Genomic DNA, 24,528 nt, shown 5'->3' on the forward strand with positions numbered 1-24,528 from the left:
CAGTGTACAGAAGCACGTTGCGTACTGGCCACAGACCCAACGATGCTTGGATGAACCCAGCCGCTGACCAGGCCCTCAGCTACCCAAAACAACACAAGCATTTCATAGAAACGTTGGCCACACGTGTACTTGTGTGAGAGCAAAGCATGCCTGTCTGCAGTCTCGGTGAGGAGCGATGATAGCCGGCTGCCCGGTGAGGCGGCCCGCAGCGCTCGCTCCCGCTGAAAATCTCCATAGCAACCACCAGCATGGCCTGCTGCCTGACTAATAAATCCTAGTGAGAGCAAAATTACCAGCAGTTTGCACAAAATTGCACACCTCATGGCTTGTACTTCACACGGTAATTGAAACTGGGCTCTCTTTTTTCTTAAAAAAAAAATAAAAGAACACACTGGAGCCATAAAGAGTGTAAAATAACATACCAGAAGAGCAACACATATGCCAGATAGAGTCACACTGGGCTTTTTTGTTGTTTTGGTTGGGGATTTTTTCCGTGAAATATTTGTGCCCTCATATGAACATACACAACATCAAAACATGTAGGATGTCTACAATAACTCCAGAGGACTGTTTCTGAAATATATGAGAGGTAGGGGTCACATATACTGCTGAAAGCATAATATTCAACACTAAAGCACACATCCTACTCCCACTGCCAGTGATGTTGTGGTTTTAAAATAGCTAATAGGGTTTTGGTAAGGTTGCTCATAAGTTAAGCAGGATACCATCAGGTTATCAACAACTTAATGTGAGTTTCTGTGGTGTAACATTGAAGTTTTCTGTGACTTTTTTCCCCTCATATTCCTTTTCTATCCTGTTATTTTAACCTTGTAAAAACAAATGAAAATGAATGAAAAAGTGCCACCAGTTTAAATGGCATAGCTTTTCCGCAGTTGGCCCAGCTTCTGCATTTGTTTTATTTGTCTGTTTGTTCAATAAAGTATTCATTCCAAAAGAATATTTTCAGTTGGTCTTGCACATCATGTGGAAGTGTGCCGCATATGAACAAATTCAGAAAACATAAGAAGATCAGTATAATAAACAATTTGTGAAGGTCCTTATTGAGGAAGAAAAAATAAATAATTGAATAAGTTTAGTTATTTCTTCTTTAAATATGCAAAGGTCTTGAGGTAAAATTTCCAGGGAAAACACTTTTTTAACTGAAGCTGTGAAGTATCAAGTGATCTCTGAGTAACAAGGGCATTAGTACCATGTTGATTCTTGTTTTTTTTTTCTTTTAAACAAATGTATACCCTTTTAAGAATTGAAAAAAGAAAAAAGAAAGCTCTTCTTTCTTCTAAAGCAGTAAGAATTAAAATGCAACACTTACCCCAAAACGCCCCACACATTAGTTCCTGATCAAAGCAAGCTAACTGCTTAGTTATAAACAGACTTTTTGGGACTTTCATTGTGGAAATGCTGACCCAGGCTTAAGTGTTGCAAGTTGCTTCCCGAGTTACTTCTCTAGTAGCTGAGAAGCCACGTTGTTGAGAGGATCATACTCAGACATTCACCTGAGACAGTAAGAGGATTTTCTTAACACTCTCTAATGCAACAACCTACCCCAGTGATCATCATCTTGCCCCTTCCACGTAGACGTCAAGTGCTACTGATGGAGACGCGCAGCCCTGTGCGGAGCAGTGGCACAGTGGCTCTACTACTCTGAAATACCTAGCATATATTCTCAAGTTGATTGTCTTTACACAGTTTCAGGATCACTGGAAAGCAAAAGGACTAGCTGAAATAGTCCCAGTGCTTAAATCACTTCTGATTCTAAGCTTTCTTTAAACTGCTGATTCAAAGGATAGGTTGAATTACAGCATCATTGACAAAACACCATTTTTTTCTTCCTTATTTAGTGCAATTTACATTCTGTCCTTTCTCACTAAAATCGCACCCCAAATTATAGACCTTTAATATAGTTTTGTTACATTCTAGGACAGTGATTTATATCCATTGTTAACACACAGAAACAAATGAAACATTTCTAATCTCGTTCTCCATAGCATATCATTTTTAAAGGAAAAAGAAGAAAAAAATAATATAAAATAACATGACCACTTGTGCAAACAGACTGCAGTTTGTTTCAAGTGGCGTAATCTCACTGCAGTGAACCATCAGAGACCCTAAATTGCAGAGGAACACATTTTACACTTTTGATAAGTGAGATGTGGAAGGTCAGTCACCCTAGGTGTTTTTGCATAAAGTGATCTCCTTCTGCTTGCACAAGAAACCAGACTGCTCTTTCCATCATTCTACTTCCAGTCGCAGCCAAACTCTGCATTAATACCTGCCTTCCAGCCTTCATCATTTCTTCCCCAGTTACTCTCTTGGCAGAGTCCAACAACACGGAGCCCACATATCAGTCTTCATTTCCAACAGACTCACTTTAAGTTCGGGGCCCAGGTTTTCTTTCACTTTGCTGTCTTTTTCAGCAAAACAAGTGCACTAGCCCTCTTTTACATGTGCTGTGTAGCTCAGAGACTGCTCTTTTCTACTTCGTTTTCTGAAAGACTAGCTAAACACAATGATATCAAACTAGAGTCTTGGAGTGATGCTGTTTATAGCAGACTCTGCAGGTTTTGTGCCCTAAGCAGACCGCTCCACTCAGTGTGTCTGTGTGGAGCTGACCAACAATTTGTGCCAGTTTACTATTCTTTTCCTTAGATCCGTTTTGTCAAGCCAGATATACGCTTCCCCAATCAGTGTCTTTTTCACAAACTTCCCTCCGTTGGAGACAAGCAGAATCTGGGAAAATAACAACAACAACAATAAATTACAACTGTGCTTATTAACATCCTGAATTTGCTGTCAGACAAGTAAGATTCAGAAGTGTTGAGCTCTGCTTTGGTGCAAGAAAAACTGGCTATAGCTTTTAAAACAGGGTCATCTTGCCAGGAGAAAAGAAGTCATGAAAATTAGATCTCCTCTCTCTTTTATTTTATTATCATGGGATGCAGGAACTAGAATATGACAATCTTGGACTTCATTGAGCAATTTGTTCACCCACTGGTTGCCAAAGACAAACACAAGATTAAGTATAACACGGAGTAAAGCTTTATGAAGAATATGTACCTTTTATGTGCGCGGGGGTTGAGGGTGCCTTGCATACAGTTTACAACTCACAATAGACTTTTGTGTCTCACAAGTCAATTATTTCTTACAGAAACTTTTTTTTTTTCCAAAAAAATATTCAAGTTTAAAAAAAAATGAGGTGGAAGAGAAATACCACTTCACCAATAAAATTAACAGCAGATTTGTAAAATTCACTGAGTCACTGAGCAGACCTCAGGCAATGAGCAAGGGAGGTAACTGATTACAGTAGGAGGCAATCACCTTCTGTGTGAACTAGCAGGGGAGAAAATGGGGCAATTCCTTGTTGCTTTCATAGATTCAAGCTAACAAGGAAGAATGATAGGACTCAGCTGAGGTGCTAAAGGGAACTGTAATAGGCACATAGCAGAACCAGAAGAACTAGAATTCCTAGTAAACACAAATTTTAACATTTCTGAACATTTTCCATTCTGATGTTAAGCACAGAGCCAAAAAGAAAGTTTTCTAGTACAATGAAGTATAACAAACAAAAAAGTGCAATCAGTTTCCTGGATGGCTTCTCTATGGCCAGTCTTAATATCAATTGGTAAACCAGGTACATATCTTCAAACTTCGGAATCTACATGCTTGTCAGTCAAACAGTTCAAGTTGGGAAAACCTGATGAAGCAGCCCTGGGAACTCAGCATCTAGGGAAGCACATTTCACTTCATCCATCAGAAAACTTCTCCTTGGGAGAGATAAGCAACCTATGGTGGCTTTCTAGGTTGCATGATTCAGTGTCTTGAGTCAGCACAGAAGTTGGTAAGCCAACATCTGTGAAAAATATTCTCTCTCTCTTACATAGGAAATTATGTATTTCCAATTGCAGTGAGCCAGCCAGCCAGGAAGCAGCTACAGAGTAAGGAAGGTGAAGGAGCCAGGAGCCCACTTCTTTTCAGAGGCATTCCAGATGGGTTGCCAAGGAACCAGGGAGAATTAGGGAGGCTACCAAGCAAGCTGGTAGGTACCAAGCCAAATGCCTGTCTGAAGTCTGTCAAAATGTGTTATGTAGAATGTTTTGATTATATCAGATCAACATTTTTAGGGACAGAAAAATTTTCTAACAGAAATTTTCTGTTCAGTTCTGTCCTTGATCCTTCTTTCTACTCCCCTCAGCTGCAGCACTATTTTTCCATCTTCTCTCACCTTTCTGGACCTCAGTCTTGCGTCTTCCCTGCTCCAGGCTTTAAATCCACTATTATTATCCTGCATCACTTAGTCTATTTTTAATCTTGATATTTTAAATGTATATGTTCACAACAGCCAAGACCAAGCGGTCATAGCTTTCCCTCACCCCACAATAATCCATGGCCCCATTTCCACAGCCAATATTTGCAACTGTTGTGGTGTACACCCATGTTGATTTTTAGAGCACAGAGCCCAGCCCTAATAGCTGCTTCTAGCTGTTTTTCATTTTTCTTTACAATATACTTGGTATGGTTACTATGCATCCACTATTTCCCACTCTCTTTTTGCAGTTAGCCCCACTAACCCTGCTTAGTTTGAGCTCTTCTCATCTCTGATCAAGTTTTCTTTCGTAGCCCCCAGCTAACTCTTTGTTCTGCACATTCTCTTTTGACTTCCTTATCCTCTCCCCCAGATCTCTTTTGGTGACGTACCCAAGAGCTCATCACTCCCCAAATCAGCCAGCTTTATGGTCTACATGCTACATCCTATAGCTCTGCAGAAGGATCTCACAGGCTGATAGGAAAAGCACATAAAAACAGGAGTACTGAGTCAGACCAAAGATATGTCCAGGTCAGCATTCTTTTTCGGATGCTAAGGCACAGTGTATATGGCAGAGGATAAGAACAGGACAGTAATACTTTTACAAGTACTATTGACTTCCTGATTCACAAATGGCATTTAATAGCCTGTGAGGTACTTTGCCCATGAATCTGTGCAATCACTTGTGTAATTTTTTCCATGAAAACATCTCATAGAACCGTATGACAAATAAATTTTGCAGCTCAAGCTCCAAGTTTTATGAAGTGAAATCTTTTGTTTGTTTTAATTTTTCTGATTGCTTGTTGTGCTTAAGACTTTCTATGTCTTATATTCAAAGAGACAGAGAAGATGAATTTGCATGCAGCTTATAGAAAGGATGCTGAAAAGCAAAGGCATCTCCTCTTCTCTGCAGCCTGCTGCACCAGGGTACCTCACAACATTTGAGAGAAAATCTGTGTCAGGCCAGCTATTCCTGCGACCATCTCCCTGATTATCATGACTCTTTAACAACTTACTCTTGAAAAGTCAGGGCTCTGTGGGCTCCTTCTTATTGGCCTGCTAAGCCCCTCTTCAAAAGTTTGAAGACTTTTTCCTGGAAGCAGTGTTTTCACAGAAATTTTAGCTCTTGAATTTTGACAGGACTTCATTGACCACACAAGATTTTCCAATATAATATAACATCTATAACATCTTGAATACATTTTAATTCAGTCTATTTAATTAGGGCTGCTATGGCTGCTAGGATATTTGCATGCAGGGAAAACAATATCTATATATTTTTGGCCTCATGTTTATAATCTAAACTAACTTTAGCCATCAAAACCTAGCTGACTTGTTTAAATCAGTAATCCAGATTTAATCATACATTTAAAAAGATTTTTATTTTTGGATTAGCATGCAGGTAACTCAGGAATTGTCTTCTCTATTATTTCCTGCATGTAGAGAGAGCCTGAATAACTGGCTTAGCCTTAGTATAAATACATGAGGGCAAGTGAGGTCACTCTTACCCCTCGACAGAAGCATATCTGATCAAATGATCAAATTTATCTGAACAACTAAAACCTGAGAGGGGCACTTCCTAAATCAGTTCTCACATCATTCAGTGCACCCAAGACTGGGAATATTATACTCTCCTTTATTGATGCACACAGAGAATATTTGACTTGGCATCATCTGTGGTTGTGCAATGCCTGAGATTATGACTATTGTGCCTAGTTCTAGGCATCACAATTTTATAAGAAGTTGAGGAGCTGGAGAGAATGACAGAACTATTATCATTTAGAGAACAGGTCATTCAGTTTACTTCATCTATAAAAATAAGAGAGAAGAGAGAATGAGAAGCAATAACAATTTGGTATTTTCTTTTTTCTTTTTTTTTTTAATAATGAGAATGGTGGCCAATTGTCTCTGTGTTTTGAGAAATAGTTAAGGATAAGTTAGATGACTTAAAATGTGGAATAATCAAGTTAATCATTAAACTTGCTAAATATACAGGCAAGTATTTTTGGAATGCATGTAGAACTTTTTTTCTGTAGAGAATTTTAAGAGGATATTAAACATAAAAGTTGCAGGGCTGGCCTATCTATCCTTCCTCATTGTGGAGTGATGTATTAAACAATCTTTTCAAGTCTATTCCAGCCATAAACTTCCATTTATGTTATTTTGTTTGAAATTTTCTTTTTTTCAGCCTAGAACCAGAGGTAAAAGATTGATCTCAACTGGAAACAGCACAACATGGAACACATACAAAACTGGTTTTTAATAAGATGCAGAATTACCTGAAGAGAATGCCCAGCAGGACTCAAACTAAATCTAAATGTTTCATTGAATGAAGGCTCTCGATCATGTCTGCAAACTCTGGTTTTCTTCTTAATTACTCGCTTTTGGGTGGAGATATTGACAACGTACAGCTTTACATACAGGTCTGGGGAAGAACAGTTCAAAAAAATCAGAATTTCAGAAATTCAAAAATACAGACTCTTTTAAATAATCATTGGTGATAATGATTTCAGTAGATGAGAAACAGACTATGGAACATGATACAGCCAGTTCTGTTCTCTACACACTGTGTAAAAATCGAATGACCTCGCTAAAAGTGGAAGTGTTACTTTGTGCTTACAACATAAAAATATATATATTTTGATGTATCTATGTATTTTTATGTATCTATGAGAATTCTATTACTAACATTTTTTTTTAAATTGTTGTTTCACCAAAATACATATTTTCACCATATATAATTCACCATTTATCATAATTTCATTATTTTTATTGAAGTTAAGAAATTTTAAACAATCAGAAAGTTGATTAAAAAGGGATTAACTGTTGACTGGAAATTTACTTCTAGAAAATGTTTTTACTTTCACTAGAGTTGTTAATAGGAGAAAAACAAACAAACAAAAACACTCCAAAAGGAACTACACAGCATATGTCATTCTACTTACTTAAGAAATAATTTATTTTCCATTTTAATGTCATTTTAAAACATCTTCAGATACATCACACTTAAGGCTGGTTTCTGTGTCATACCTGGGAGATGGTCTGGAGATTTAAATTTGTATGTGATATTTCTGCACTGAAGGATTTCTACTATCAGTTGTTCTCCATCTGTTTTCATTTCCTTCTTTAATGCAATCTTGATTTCACCCATAACCTGTGTTTTACCTATAAAAGCAGAAAAAAAAACCTCATCAATGTAAAAAGAATCTGACTTTATCTGTCTAAATTGTAAAGGAGGAAAGGTCCTCATTTCTTCATTTGTCTCTGTGTGTTCCTGTATAGCTTATGATTTTAACCAGAGATATAAGAATAATGTATTGCTTGGGTGAACAAACTGGGCGAATATATGCTGTACACATGCCTGTAACTATGTCATATGTTTTAGATAGCATTTGCTTCAGAGGGCCTTTGCTCACCACAATACAAATTTACGTAGGAGTCATTACAAGTCACTACAAAGTCATTGCAGTTACTGTCATTACAGTGATACATTGTCATTACCAAAATCATTACAATGGCCACTACAATTCATCTCCTCAGAAACCTTTACTACAAGTAAGGTTACTACAAGTAAGACTACTACAAGAAGTTCACATAAAAATAAAGGGAGAACATTCAACAGGGTGTAAAAAAGGAGGTTTCAATGGATGTGATTGTTCTGAAAGACAATGGAGTTAGCATTTCATCTTCTTATTTATATGGAACAATATCATTCACACAATTTAAAGGAAAGTGCTAACTGTGACCTTTAAAAGCACAGGTTAGTTCTTTCCTTATGGGCACAGAAATTCAGTCCCATCATTCCCACAATATAGGGATTTCTCCTTAATTCACTCTGGAGATGAGGAGAGGCCACAGAACGAAGTGTAGGCAAAGCTGCCTCTCCTTTCCACTTGATGTGCTCCCACAAGACTATTAGTCACTTCCAGTTCATTATATTAGCATCACTTCAGAACAGGGGCTGCACTTCCTTATCTATTATCTTGATAGGGCAAAATATTATTTATTTAGGACATTAGTTTTCTTTTTTTTTAAAAAAAAAAAAAAAAAAAAGTAAATCCCTTAAGAGTCTTTGGTACCTAGTGCCAGGAATCTGGTGCTTGAATGCATTACCGGGAAATTCTGGATGCTGATGCCAACATTTCATAAAGAGCATCACAACTCTGCAGAAACTAAACAATTATGATACAGCTGCAGATCTCCCCTCTGAAAGAGTAGGAAGTTACCAAGTGCCATTTAGAGATTACTTCCATGTACCACAAATGCCTACCCAGATTTGAATAACTCCCCCCTAAAGAAGCCAGCTGTTGTTTTGCAGATGTCTATGAGCAGTCATACAGTCTATTGTTTTTCCTACTTAAAATATTTTTCTTTGGATAATGAAGCAAAATATGATTACAAATAGTTACAGCTACAATATGGCACCACAACCCTTCTCACAGGTTGAAATCTGCCTCATTTACTGTCAATAGCAAATTTACATTTGAGATTATGCAGGGTCAACATTTCACTCAGCATTTCCATAGTTGGACAGGGCCTGTTAGGAGGCTGGTGATTCTGCCATTGTATTTAATCATAAGGAAACTCCTCCTATAGGTCTGAATATGCCGGGTCACATATCATGATGGCAGCATAAAGTTTTCATTAATAGGACCAAAGAGGACTGGCCAGCAGAGTCCTTGTTATTTATTAATCTCTTTCCTCGGGTGAATCACCAGCCTTTAAACATATTGTTAAAATGTCCCTGTTCAGGGAAGCACTGAAGCTGAGTGCCCAGCAGGTATAGCTTGGTTAAACAGCAGATGCAGAATTAATATAAATGGATACAGGAAAATATTGTAAGGCCATTTCTACTCTGTGTATAAACTACCAAAGATACTGATGAAGGCACCACATGCCTAAAAGGTGGGGCATATATCTAGCTTTTTGATCAATATTGTTGTCTGCACCCACTCCAGTGATTAGTTATGAAGAAAAACAGAACATGCAGTTGTAGCACAAATCTAATGCTAGTTTCAGGAAATCCTTATTTAAACACAGTCTTTTCTGAAAAATATGTCTGGTTTATGCTTGATGCATTTCCAATCTAAAAAGAAAACTGGCACATAGGATGCTACCTGTGATTCTGCAGGCTAGAGCAAGGAGAAATGTTTATAGTAATTAGAATATGTTTGAAAACTCCAGCACCACTTCTCGGTGCCTGGAAATTTTCCACAGAGCATTCAGTACCCCCAGAGAACCTTTACAACAAACAATCCTGCTGCACTATTTAAGCCTCCTGGGGGAAACAGCGATCTCCAGCTGAGAGCACATGAACCATGATAGCTCTCTTGTGCTTCCATGCTAATTTTCACCTCTCCCACAGCATGCGATGAAAAAGCCTTAGCACCACCCTTATGAAAAATTTCTTTGAAACAAAGAACACTATATAAAGACAGCAAAATTCTAAAGAATCATAAGCCATTTTTCATCCTTCCAATCCCCTGTCTTTTTTCCTTCTTTTTCATGTACCTTCATCACTCTTATATTTGCTTTTACAAGCTATAATAATAGTTAAAATCTATATTAGTTAATGGAGTGAATTCTTTAAATTCAAATATGCTTAAAAAGAGAAAAACTGATGAGGGGAGGTATCAGCATAGAACAGCTGGGCTGTTCATGCAATTCACAGCTGGATGAGATGAATACAACTTTGATGATGATATGGCAGAAATGAAGTTGCTCGGGTGTCATGGGATTGGAAGATCCCAAAGACTGCATCTGTAGGGAGAGGATAAAATACAGTGCACAGTTTAGAGAACACCAGTCTTAAGTGATGGGGACCAGAAAGGATTGCAGGTATTCTAGTACCCGTAGGATGATGATCAGCAAATGCTACAGTGCAATTCAGAGAAAAAGTGAATACAGTGAAAGAGTCTTTGCATATGTAATATGCCTTTCTAAAACACCAGAAAACCATTTGTAATTCAAATATTACTATTTACCTCAAGAAAGATGAATTCAAGATGGAACAGGTGCAAACAAAGCTACTGTGATTATCACAGCAGCAAAGAACCACATAGGAAGATACTAAGAATATCTTAGTACCTGCTTAATACCTGCTAATTTAGTCTAGCAAACAAAGACCAGGAGGAGATACAATTGTTTTGCACAAACAGAGGGTGGAGTAAATATTGCAAGTGAGAAGAAACATTTAAGCTGATTTATCTGATATTTCACATTTCACACAGATATCAAATGCAAATTTACTCATGTGTTGTAAGAAGGCCACAAGCATGCACTGCAGTGTTGAGTTCACCTTAAGAACATGCTAATAGTAACTAACATGTTCTTCAAAATTTGTACTTATGATTAAATATTTTGGTGTTTTTACATGAAAGTACATTTCAGTTTAGGGGACCACATTTTTTAAAAATCCATCAGCAATTAAAAGATAGTGGTTAATTAACTAAATTGCTGCAAGGTATTTTGAAACATTAAGGGAGTTCAACTTGCTATGGTGAAAGCAACATGAACTGTTATTCTTTTAGAAGTATCATGCTCCATACTGCCAAAGATTAATGTGAATGACTGCTGCAGTAAATGACGTGAGGTTCATCTGCACGGTTTTTGACCATTGTTACTTAAAGTTATTTTGACATAGTAAATGAAGTTTCAGTTTCCAAGCATTGATGGCTACAAAGCATGCTTACAATTCTTTTTGATCCAATGTGTGCAGCCAACCAAAATCATCCCAGACAATAGCATACAGTTGTCTACTCTTGGTCCATGTTATCAAGGCCAATCCAGTGACACATTTAAATAGTGAGTCCAGGACATTTTGCTCTGCTGCTTTGAATGAGACCCCTCTAGAGCAGACTGGACACATCCACACCACTTTTGCACTTTTGCCACTGGCAATGTGGTCTCTGAACATTCATCTTGTTCTCTGCTGGCTCAGGAATAGAAGAGCTAACTTTCTTTTTTGTTTGTTTTTATGCAAAGTTCCTGAGAAAACAAATGCAACCTGAAGGAGATCACTTGTGGACAGGACAATGCTGCCCTGGGGAATGGTGCCTAAGACTATTGGAGCATCTTGGCAGTGCAAGACGTGCCAAGCTGGTGCTGGCAGTCTGTACAGAGTACGGGGAGCCACACTTGTCATCGCTTCCTCCATAATTTTTAGTGATGAACAGAATGTCTCTGAAACGTATGTTTAATCTCAGAATGAACAAGCTGGTTTGTACTAAAAGAAACCCGAAGTCAAATCTAACATCATTCAGTATGGAAATCAAAGAATCCAGTCAAATGAACCAAGGAGATAAATTATTTGGCAGTGCAACCCCACCAGAAGAATGCTAACTGTGAGACTACATCATACATCTCTGTATATATTTTCTTATGGAGAATGTTTGCAAATAAGAAATCTTCACAGAGCTTTATATTTCCAGTGGATTCTGGAAACGGGCACTTATGCTCCTTGGATCTTTGTTCCCCTCTAGAAAACTGGAGTGAATGAATTCTGTCTTACAATTTATCTTAAAAGCATTTCTAAGTATGATGTGAAGTACTGCGGTTTCTGAATCTCTTATAATTCTGAAAAAGTAACAAACCTCATAATTTACATAATCTTTCAGTGTAAGAAAGATGAAGAGATGAGTACTGATTAGCAGACTGTCATCATAACCATATGATCTGAAATAAAGAAGTCTTTTGTTAGAGCTAATTTCTTTTCCTTAGGTCTTTATCTGTTTTGATACCCTAAGAGATTAAATTAATGAACCTCTGGGAACTGGGCATTGTTCACTGGGGGAACACTGGCATTTCTTTGCTTTATTGTACCAAAGTTTGTCTCATGGTTATCTAGTGACCTGGACAGGATGCAGCTATAGTTGTCTCTAATATTGTATATTGAGACGTCTTATCTTCCAGAACTGAGGAATTAAAATGCTGTTTAAATAGCTATTTCATTAAATTAACAATATCTTGAGTTCAGCCATATTGGGATGTGTTTGCAACATTTATTTTGTAGAAGCATGGCATAACAATTAAGGAATCCAAGGTGGGTTATTGCAAACTTGATTGGAAGAAAGAAATTTTACAGATTTAAAATATAGGAGATCACTAAGTAGAACTCAGATATTTCTCAGATGTTTCTCTCCACAGATTTCTGTCCCTCTCGTAGCTTTGTCTGATATTAAACACTTAATGTCTGTGCCATTTCCTGAGATGAGGATTATATTTAATGTTCTTAAAAATAATTGTTTGGATTTATTAACTGGAATTGGGTTTACTATAATCTTGTAGGCATAAACAGGCCTACAATGTGTGATCCCCAATCCAGTGAGAGCATGTGGATACCCGCTGATGAGAACCTGTGCCATGATTATGTTTCCTTCTACCATAATCGTACAGATGTGATCTTCTGTTTACCAGAGTGCTATTGCAGTAAGAGGGATGTTTCAGCTCAATTCCTTTAACACGGTTTCGAGAACCAGAGCATCCTCCCCTGTTTATACCAGAAAACTGTGCTTCAGCAGAACCAGACACCATCATCTTATTGCAATAAATAATTTACTATTACTGCAAACACTAGCCATTTATTATTTACATTTTATTTTGGGATTAGCAACTCCAGCTGAAGTTAAATGAGAATGGTGCTCACTAACAAATATGCCAAGAATCCAACATATCAGACAACAACTCTCCTCATTTAGTATTTGTTTAGGTAAAGCTTTCTCCTCCTCTCTCTTTTTTTTTTTTTTAAATTATTATCATTATTTCTTTTAACATCACAATAGTTATTTGCAGCAATGGTTGTTTGTTGATAATGTCTTTCCTCCTCTTGCTACGACATGAGCTGCTGGAATGCTGCTGTAAAAATAATGGTGGATGAGCTTTATAAAGAATATCTGAAACATGCAAAGCCTCAGACCTTTTCTGTCCTTTTGAGATCTTCCCATTCCCTTCTAGTTTTTGTCTTTTGTCACCTTTCTCCCACATATTTCTTTCTCCCTGGAAAATGCCACAATTTTCTCTGTAGGCTGGTTTCATCTTTGCACTCCCTGCTAAGAACAATCAGACATCTAATATAGCCTTAATCACTACTTCCTCCTGCCTCACAGTACCTTAAATAGATGTCATTGGGTTTGTTGACATAGGACTGTCTCAGTAAATACGCTCAGCAGAGCCTTGGATGTGACTGAGACATGCAGGTTCCTGAATCTCCTGCAACTGGATAGAGAAGTATCTGAGCATGGGACACTAGGTTACTGAACAAACCGTCCCTTCTCTGAAGAGGGATTAAAACCAGAGAGGGTCCCTGGTATGTGTTCAAAATCTTTCATCATCTGTTTATACGCATTCATGAAGAGCTTGGATGTTTTTTACTCTTTCTTCCCTTCCATATGTGATGTACCTAGGGGTCCTGTCATGCTCCTTCAGAAGGAGATAAATAGCCCCCATTTAGCTTCTAACAACTGGCTTCTTTGTGGGATCCTGGGATGCGCTGCACTAATATGCCCTCCTTTATATGGGGAGAACCCTTACATCTCCTTGCCCTGGAGATCTGAGTATGCAATATGTAATGAGACAAGCAAAGAAGATGATTAATTTTTTCCATTAATACTTCCCCGTTTGCCCTAATGTGTGCACCAGCATGTGACGGTATGTGAGAGGAGGCAGAGCTACAGATCTCCTTTGCTCCCAGCACACTCAGTTCACAGGTTTGTGGGCAGTGTGAGTGGCTGGTGATCCTTCAGGCTCAGGCATATGAGCAAGCTCCAGCTGCCGGTTTTATATTATGAGCCCTAAAGCTAGCAGACATTCACACTGCCCACAAAGCAGTGAATACATTAGTGCAAAAACTTTGCCTGTGTGCCCAAAATGCTTGAGTAAAGCTAAAGTAGGATTAAACCAGGCAAGTTTGAAAGAAACTGTCTTCAAGCCTTAATCTTCAGAAAAAAAACTAAACTGTTGTACAAAATACATTTTGTAAATGGACAAAGTCTTTTGCCTGTTGAGATTCAGAGGTCTGATGTTTTCTCCAAAAAAGTGCAAATCTCTTTTCCATTTATTGGTTACTTCTTGCATGGCTAGGAAGGAAGGAAGGAAGGAAGGAAGGAAGGAAGGAAGGAAGGAAGGAAGGAAGGAAGGAAGGAAGGAAGGAAAGAAGGAAAGAAGGAAAGAAGGAAAGAAGGAAAGAAGGAAAGAAGGAAAGAAGAAAGGAAAAGGAAGGGCTTTGATCTTAGGCTTTGTGTAAAAAAACCTCTGGTTTTAAGTAAAATGATTTTTAAAATGTCGGGAAAATAGCACTGATATTTCAGAGATGCTCAAATATGAAAAAAAAAAAAACCCACAGATGTATATTAGTTCTCTGCTATTTTAAAAGTCTTTATTTCTGCAAGGCAGCATTTTAAAGTGTAGTGGGTGAAGGGTAATGAGGCAAAACTTTGAAGAGAAGGATCTAAGAAAGTTTCTTTAGTGTCAGAAACTCCCCAAGTCAGTTACTGAAAGGATAATATAAGGGATGAGAGATTTGCCTGGAAGCCCTGAACCACAGAGTGTCTAGAAGACATCTTGAAGATAATGAGGGGAAATAATGGCAACAGCTGTAAGTGGCATATTCAAAAATTTAGGGGATCTGAGGTCACAGAAGACTGTTTTTTATGACGAAGAAGACTAAAGAATACCTGCATTTGATGAAAGGCAGGGAGAGGGAGGATAAGAAGTGGGATGCAAGAAGTCAAAAGAGCTATAGATCTAATTTCCATATTCTGGCTACCTCTATTTACAGGATTTTTTTTTTTTTTTTTTTTTGTGGAAGGGATCCCCTATGTTCTAAGCTCAATTGTGCCAGTGTCATCTCTGCTCTTCCATCAAACATGTAGAACTCTCAAAAATTTGGCTTTGATTTAGAATTATTTATAAATGACATGGTTTACCTTGTAAAAGATCAGATATCTCACCCAAAGTCTCTAGAATCCCTCTACACTCAACAGAAATAGTCAATAGAAATAGTCAATAGAAAGTGCTTTAAGGTTCCATTTACATTAAAAATGGAATGTTTTATTTGAACATAGGATAGGTACAGCCCTGATCTGAGTGGGGGAACTATGTAGCCTTATGTCTAAGAAGCCCTTTGAGGCTTCTTTGCTCCTTTCTTCCTTATCACAGATCAGTGCTTGAGCCTAAATATACATTCACAGGCTTCTTTTCACATTTTTAGCATGTTACATAAGGAGATGTATCAGACGCTGCAGACTGAGCTACATAAAAGACAGTTTGCCACAGCATCTCTGAAATCTCTGATGATGAAAGGCACATTTTTTCCCAGCTTTTGGATAGCCAGAAATACATGCAGACAAAGGAAGTGTTTAATGTCATACATACAGAGCTATGTACATCTTGAGCGGTGTAATGCATTTTAAGCCTAATCTACTGCTGCTTTACCAAGGAGAAAATGTATTGCCAAGGGGATAGGAAATCAGCAAATTACAATTAAAAATCTATATTTGACATATAAATGTAAAGTATTTTACACAATGTTACAATAATCTTTTTGTAATATGGAATAAATGTTCTGTAAAAGTAGGACAAATAAGTCTGCAAGTTCTTTCTCCATTCCATTATGAGAATACAAATGGGGTTTTAGCTATACAAAAACAGGGAAGATTTTTGCTAGATTTTTCTTAGGTTCTCATTTAATTTATGACAAGTTGTAAGCTATTTTGCTGTCCTCTGATAAATACATTTTCTTAAAAAATCCTTTTTAGGCTTGCTATGCAAGTTTGAGAGTTTGACAATACAATTGTGGAATGACAAAATCTTTCCTGATCCAGCTTTTGCTTTCTCTGTCAAAATAATAAGAGAAGTATATACTTTCTCTCTCTATATATGAGGATGTGATTTTTTAAAAAAATTTTTCTACCATTTGACTTCATGAATTTAGACATTCTGTCTTGAATCACTGGAAACCCCAGGAAGTCCATTTAGCTTATATCACAGCATGATGCAAGTATAATTGAAATAAAACAAGCACTTTAAGATGAGTGAAATTACTTAAGTTACATTTGAATTCCCATGGATGGTAGCAAAACGTAATAGAAAATGAGGAAATGTGCCAAGAGATACAGGAGAGCATCAGATAGTTATAAATAGAATTTAAAAATATTAGGTAACACACTGTCAGAAGGTAAAACTAAATAGTGTTTATATATTACTGTTTTTTCTGTGTGAATCTGAGGAGAAAATCATAGAATGCTTAAGGTTGGAAGGGACCTCTAGAGATCATCTAGTCCAACCCCCCCCGCACACGCAGGGTCACCCAGAGCACGTGGCACAGGACTGCATCCAAGCGGGTTTTGAAGATCTCCAGAGAAGGAGACTCCACAACCTCTCTGGGCAGCCTGTTCCAGGGCTCTGTCACCCTCACTGTTAAGAATTTTTTCCTTAAGTTCCTGTGGAACTTTTGATGCTTCAGTTTGTGGCCATTACCTCTACTTCTGTCGGTGGCCACCAGTGAAAAGAGGCCAGCCTCATCCTCTGCACTCCCTCCCTTGAGGTACTTATAGACACTGATCAGATCCCCTCTCAGCCTTCTCTTCTCCAGGCTGAACAGGCCCAGCTCCCTCAGCCTCTCCTCATAGGGCAGATGTTCCAGGCCCCTGATCATCCTTGTAGCCCTGCGCTGGACTCTCTCCAGCAGCTCCACATCCCTCTTGTACTGTGGAGCCCAGAACTGGACACAATACTCCAGATGTGGCCTCACCAGGGCTGAGTAGAGGGGCAGGATCACCTCCCTCGGCCTGCTGGAGATGCTCTTCTTAATGCAGCCCAGGATCCCATTGGCCTTCTTGGCCACAAGGGCACACTGCTGCCTCATGGTCCATCATGGGTGCCACCATGACACCCAGGTCCTTCTCTGCAGAGCTGAAAACAACTCTTTGAACAAAATATTTTGTACCTGGTATGTAAACAAACAACCTACAACATAAATTAAAATACATGGAATGATTGGTAAGTATAATAAGAAAAACATAATTGCTAAGAAAAACAGCTAAAAGTGAGAGAAATGATATTGAGCTACCTAAAGACTGCTTTTGGAAAAGTAGTTGTTTTGCTAGGAAATGCCACCTATTGTCCACTTGGGGAGCAAAGTGAGGTGAAAATACAGCTTATTTGCGTAATTTATACCAAATCTGTAGATCAGGCAAGAGCAAAAAACAGTCATAGGACATTAAAATGCAAATCACAAAACATGTTATGTTACAAAAACAGCTAGGAGCTTCCCCATCTGCTTTAGCAGAATAGCTACATATGTGGTGATTTTTCATTCCCTCTGTCTCTTGGAGGTATAATTTGATGAAAAAAATATAAAATGTAGATGCATAAAATCAAGTGAAAAGCTTTAAAGAACGTAGGTTGCTAGCAAGATACCTAGACAAACAGTTCTGTCTTCAAAAATATTGACTTCAGAGAAAGCTGTTACCCACATGCCTGATACAGACCTAGCTTTCTCAGGGATGTTAAAATAAATTTTAGAAGTAGGAATGAATCTTAAAACAATGCTCATGTACATTAATTCTGACTTCAAAGCTAAAAAGAAATACAATAGTTTTATGTTTTCTCTCTGATGTAAAGCTGTGCTTTACATTGTAAAATTTACATTCCCTATATTGTAGGTATATAAACAGTGGATGATTATGGGTATATGAATTACATGTGGCACATTTGCACTCCAGTTAGTTTGGACAGTGACTCACTGTTTTTTACTGCACATTTACAGCACAGAACCTATGCTGTTAGTGCAGTAGAACAGGCTGTTTCATTTCACAGCTTGCTCAAGTCATTTATAGCCCATAAAAAATCACTTAACACATGGTGGCATATGTAACTATAAACCTTTCTTTGAGAAGGAGGTGGAAGATGGCATTTGTATACACAAATATATCCACACACAAACTCAAGCTAATGCAATATGTTAACACTCTTTTGTGTTATGAACCTAGTAGGCACACAACCATTGTCACTTACTGAGACAGAAGATGAACATTTTTGTTAAGAAACTGCCTATTCATTTCCTCACATCAAGATTCCCAGATCCCCCCTCTGATTTATACTGCAGTTCTTAAGCTCTTCAGGGAAATGTGCCTAAAGCCTTGCTCATACCTCCTTGGAGCGACACACTTGTGTGCAGTCGTGTGCACTGCACAGGCTGGTGAACCAGAGCAGAGCTTCTGCACTCACTGTTCATGTGGAAGACAGGTAATGCTATTATATTAATAGATTTTTCTTTTGGGTACTTGCATCACCTGGTTTAGTGATAACAATCTATTTTTGAGATACTATTTGTTCACCATTAAATAAAAATTATTAATGAAATAATTGTTGCTAATGAGACTGTTAAAATTAAGAGTATCAGACATTGCCAGTTGAGTATGTTAGTAAGATCTGTGATCAATCCAGCGCAGCACATTGTAAAAGATATGCTAAAGAAAGCTCGATCTTTCTTCCAGAACTACTGGAATACTCTGTGGCTAGTTATAGAGAACCTATGAAATATTAGCTTTAGGATGAATATTTATAATTACTGTTGGGACTCAGATACTTACATAGTCTGGCCAATGGAGAAATGAGGGATGTTCTTTTCCATAAAAACTAGGAAAAAAAAACTAGTAAAAACTATTAATCCAGATTTTACTTGGAAAGGATGGGTAGAAATCTTATGCAAAGTATTCCACAGTATTATGCAGAATTCACTGCTCTGCAGCTTTTCGAGGATTTATGACTGGAAGAAATGAGTATAGTGATGTGGAGGTCTTCCTGAAGTTGTTACTAGTTCACAGAAATTTTAATTTTAATATGATCTCCTGCTCAGACTACTCTGTTAAACTCTTTTATTGCTATTTATTTTTTTTAAGTAAGTTTGTAATTTTTTGACTTTTCAAGTCAAGTATATGCTTTGCACTGAAATACATAATTTACATTTTAGCAGTCACCTGGCAGTTAGCAATGCAGTTATTCTTCATTAGTGAAATGAAGAATTCTTTCAACTACTATACAGACATATCCTGGTCTTTCATTGCACTATTGAACAGATATGGGTGGCTAAAGTCCATAGAGATATATTTGAATAAAATGATATAATTTAAAAATGTGCATGATATAATTTAAAAATGTGCAGCAGGAGAAATAGTACAGTGCTTAATTAAATGCACTCGTGCTTTGTGATGAAGACTAAAATGAAGAAAAGAGCAAACTAACAAAAAAAAAAAAGAAAAAAATCTGATGCCATTTACAATGTTTATAAGCTATTAAGAAACCTTTTCAAGTAAATGGAATTATATATCACAGGAAAAGGAAATAATGAAACTTAAAAAAAAGAGGTTAGGTCCAGGTGCCAATTAGACCATATGAGTTCAGGAGTTTTCAAGTGAGAAAGTCATGAGGCAGATTCCTGGAAACCTCACATCTCAGATGTGGAGTCTTCCACCAGGTGCCACTCAGAACATATGTCCTTGATCTCCTGTTCAGGCAGCTGGGTGTTTGTCCCAGGTAAGGGATCTTGAAGCTTTGGTTGTCTGGCCTTCATCTAGATTTGACAGCAAAAACACCTGCACTTGGGAATTTTTTCTGGTGGAAGTTTTCTCAAAATTAAGTTCTCTAGAAAAGCTGAATCCAAAAACATGCACACACATATCTTTACTTCAGTATGGCTATCTATCTGGCTTAGAAAATTGCGCTAAGTCTTCCAAAGGCACTGAAGCAGACACTGTGCATTTGCGTGTGTATGTATATTTAGATACCTCACTAAAAATCTTCCTCTGCTCCTGGGCAGTATTTATCCAGTAGGACTTGCAAAATAATTAACTGAGTCCTTTCAATAATGAATACAAATGAGTTACTCACAGTGGGATAAGACTGCTACAACTCCTGCAGATTTATTTTTTTGGCAACAGTCTTTAAAGAGCAATAAAATTCTTTGCTCCTGCCACAATGTAGGGAGGCTTCTTCGAGAGATTAAGCGCCTAATAGTTTCAGCATTCAAGATTTTTGTTGAGAATCTCTGAGATTTAGTAGTATTCTTTTCTAGGTGCATGACTACCAAAAAGTCTTGCTCGCAGCCTATCTTTATCAACAGAAGCTGTACTTACAGGAGTGGAAAGTCAGGCTGTTCTGGGTCCTTGGAAAGTGAAAGTAAACAAATTATTTTCATAACATGGAAAGACAAGGACAGGAGAGCATGTATTCTGCTGGATTTGAAATTTGCTCAGGAATCATCCTATGCTCTATGACAGAAGCACAAATGAAAATGTAAATAACAGGAGTGCAGATTTATACCTCAGACAGCAAAAAGATGCCTTGCCCCTAACAGCCACCATAAAAAGAATCTTGAATGATCTAAAGAATATTTAAATCCTCTTTTTATCATCCCTGAGGTGATTTGTCTACCAATTAACAGCTTGAAATTGGCTCGCCCCCCCCCCCCCCCCGAATTTCATTGTCTATTTAGATATTGTTGGTGAAGAATGACTTAACTAACTAGTGCCTGGGCTACTGTTATGACCTCAAATGAAATTCTCAGAATTACTCAACCAAACCTTTTGAAGAACAGCCTTATGCAACATATTATGTGAGAGTCAAGTTTCATTAGCACGAGTAAGAGCTGTTGTGTGACAGGTTGTGGCTTGAATATGATTTGTGAGCAACCTGATGCACAGTAAATTGTTTCTGTATCTAAGAGGGAAAATACTCTATGTAAGTATAATTACTTACAGTCTTACCATTTTTTCTGACCTCACTTGGTAGAGAAACAATATTAGCAACATATTTTGGCACTGTAGACAATCTAAGAAATAAATTCTGCTGCTTGATATGTACTCTGACTATTTAATGGTTGATGACAGTGAGAAAAATGTATAGGGATCTGAAGACTTGTCAGCAATTCTCACTAGTGTTTTGCATTATTTAGTGACTTGAAAGTACCTTCCGTGAGCTCCCCCAAAAACCAATTAACCACCTTAATCATTGAGAACAAAAGCACAAAAAGCAAAGCAGAAATATTATTTAAATGTATAAATTTTGATTCATTGCTAAAGACTAGCTCCGAAACAGTAAGAATCAACAGCACTAAAAATCATTTCAGATTCATGTGCCTTCTTTTGCTGCCTGTGGAAACTATTCTTTTTTCCTAACGAAAAGGCTACGAACCAAGGTTTCCAGTAGTTACTAATATATTTTGATTTAGAACTTACTAATATTTTAATTTGAAACACTTTAAAGTACATTATTTTCAAAACAAAGAAAGGTCCTGTTCTATGAAAAAAACAGGGAGGTTTCTTTTTTTATTTTCCAAATGATTGGAAATACCCCAATAATCAATATCTTGCTATTGGTCAAAATAAAACAAGATATATATCTGTTTCAGCACAACCTGGGATATAGAGGAAAAGATTTGAAAGTACCAGGTGAGATGATATTTTTCCTGAAATTGCTTCAGAGAGATGCCTCCACAGATAATGATGAGAAACAGACTGATGAAAATTATCCCACTGATCTCACACAGGGTTTCAGATCTAGATCAATCTATAAAAGACTGACCTAAAATTGAACTTTCCTGTTTGGTCAGCAAGAAAGAGAGCTCAAAAAAATCAGGTAATAAAATACATATTGAAATGTCTTAAAAAAATGTTATATCCTTCATGATAAATCTACGATTTAAAATACAGTTATAATTCCATACTCTAAAAAAACTTAAATAATTTCAAACTATCTGACACAATTTTAATAATGTTTCCTGCTAACTATCACAATATTAACACAATGAAGGTAATCATTTATTCAGCTCTTTTTTGACCTCATTTAATAAGGTTCCTTTCAAGCAGTGATGATATAAATTGATATAAATAAATCACTGGAATAGCAAGTTAAAAATTCATGAAGAACTGAGGCTACATATACAAAACAATCTTTTCTTATTTCCCATCCTCAATGTTTTGGCAGACTTAGATGGAACATCACTAAATAAAAATAAAATCAACCTATAAGTACCATTATACACTCAAAGCTTTTTCTAATACCTAATTATTTATTTTCCTGCTGCATTTCAAAGCTGTTAGTTTTTGTCCAATCCCCCTGTGGAATTTCCTAGATGCAATATTATATTACCTTCTTGCTCTCTTTTGAGTGCAGCCTGCAGGTTGTTTTGCAATAATTGCCAGATGATTAATATTTTCTTTACTTCTTTTAGACGGGGCAAGTAGACAGCATGCTCTATTCTGAAAGTGTTCACCAGTTCACAAAGTGGATTCTTCTTTGTCAAATTTAAAGTACAATATCTGATCCTTAGCCTATTTATAGTAAGTCCAGTAAGCATAAGCATTGAACTTAGAAAATTCATTCTGCTAAAGGAGTGTTGCTGGTGGGAAAACTACCTGCAAGTAACTCTTTTAATTATTGTTACAGCCAAGCAGAAGCACACAAGGGGGCAGTCAGAAAAGACCCATGTTGCTAGGGGAAAAAAATTGCTGTTTTCATTTATAGCAGAATGAAAACTGCTTTCAAATGAGGACTGACAGAGCTTTGTTAGTCTTGATTAACCAAACACCCTCCAAACTGAGGCCAGACCAGGTGGAACTGAAGAATGTAGTGGGCACTCTGTGTATTGCAGAAGCACAAAAGTGAAGATTTGGTATAGTAATGCACCTGAAATCAAGAGCAATTAATAAGGAAAAAGAATCTCCACTGTAGTCACACAGAGTCATTAATCAGAATCTTTTGTTAGTACTAAGTGGTCATAATCTACTGGCTATTTGAATCGAGTTTCTGACCAGCAAATTCATACTTAATTGTATAAACTTGGAATGTATCCTCCATCTAAATGGTTGCAGAGGCACCAGTGTGCATTTCAGATCCTTTCTCAGCCGCCCTACTATGTCTTGATTTCATATGCTGCTTACTGTAAAAAACTCTCAGCATTTATGAATCTTCTGCCAGAAGTCTCCAACTTCTAAACCTCTGCCTCTGATCAAGAATGCACTCTTGCTCATTTATCATTTAGCAGAGGCATTATTTTGCATCAGTGCCCTCTTATTATCCTAACAAACCCAAACACTCAACAGTCAGAGATTTAATCCAAAAGCCAGTTCACTTTGCAGTGAATTGCAAGAGGATTTCAGTGAGAAATTTGCTTGGTCATCTTGGTATCTTTATTGTAGGCCTTAAAAAGTTCCTGAACATCATGGTAATTTCAGGTAGTAAAAACTCATTTATAACTAAGGATAAAAAAAGAATGTTAAGAAAAAAATTAAGAAGTTTTCATGAAAAGCTGTCAAATTTTTTCAGTATTAGTTTTTTTAATTAAAACAATCAGTTGCTTCAGTATTAGTTTAATGCCATGGTTTGCAAACTGATCTGCTGTTGTCCACAAGACTATGCTAAGTGTTTGTAACAGATCCAGGGGTCCTATTTCATGGAACCAGCTACATGTTTACCTCCATTCCCTCATCATTGTCCTGTTTCTAGTTTCAGGGAAGTGCACCATATGACCAAACGCACTGGTTGTGTCCCCTTGCATCGTGATTCACTGTCAAAACTTTGGGTATCCACTGATGAACTGTCTAATTGCTGTTAAGTTCATCCTCCTCATAGTGCTGAACCCACAATCCACTGTATGGGTAGCTCTTCAAAAGGGTTCTATCTATGTATTTTACTGTCTTCAGGCCTGAAATTAGAGGTAAATATATACAACTTAGTTCAGGCCAAAACTGATTTTAACTTCCTTCATCATTTTTGTTCCTCTTTCTTATCTAGTTTAGCTGCAAGAAAGTAACCATCAAGACACATGACATAAAGCCAAGGACGTCATATAGATCTGCAAGATTATAATATTGCAAGACATGTAATTATGCTCTGCAAAGCATTATACTTCAAGCTTTGAATTTAAATTTACACAACTGAGGTTTTTTTTTCAAACAACAGATATAGGCCTGTACATTAAATAGAACTAAGCCATAAGTACCCATCATGCCATAAGTTAATAGTCACTATTTCCATCACAATAATCTCTTAGGCCCCTTGCAATAAACACTCTCCATTGGATGTGTAAACCATCATAAATGTTCCAGTTAACCTGGCCAAAATATTTTTTTTTGTAGAATTTTGATTACCCAATCCAGTAGCAAAAATAGCCATGTAATCCTGTTTACTTTTTTAATTGAGTCATAGTA

At 37.2% G+C, this 24,528-nt stretch overlaps 1 protein-coding gene across 2 annotated transcripts in view; it reads right to left on the reverse strand.

Moving 5' to 3' along the window:
* Nucleotides 1-1,655: 1,655 nt before the first annotated feature.
* PCLO (piccolo presynaptic cytomatrix protein) overlaps nucleotides 1,656-24,528 on the reverse strand; it is a 318,634-nt gene continuing 295,761 nt past the window's right edge. For both annotated transcript variants that reach the window (XM_088523510.1, XM_088523509.1), the window contains 3 exons: nucleotides 7,352-7,486; nucleotides 6,601-6,746; nucleotides 1,656-2,748 (listed from right to left, as the gene is read on the reverse strand). In XM_088523510.1, coding sequence (XP_088379636.1) covers nucleotides 2,608-2,748; nucleotides 6,601-6,746; nucleotides 7,352-7,486 — 422 coding nt within the window. In that variant the 3' untranslated portion in view covers nucleotides 1,656-2,607. The remainder of the gene's footprint in view (nucleotides 2,749-6,600; nucleotides 6,747-7,351; nucleotides 7,487-24,528) is intronic.

This window comes from Tinamus guttatus, unplaced genomic scaffold (genome assembly GCF_059628265.1).
Source record: "Tinamus guttatus ecotype Peru unplaced genomic scaffold, ASM5962826v1 Tinamus_guttatus_pri_ptg000193l, whole genome shotgun sequence".
NCBI classification, from domain to species: Eukaryota; Metazoa; Chordata; class Aves; order Tinamiformes; family Tinamidae; genus Tinamus; species Tinamus guttatus.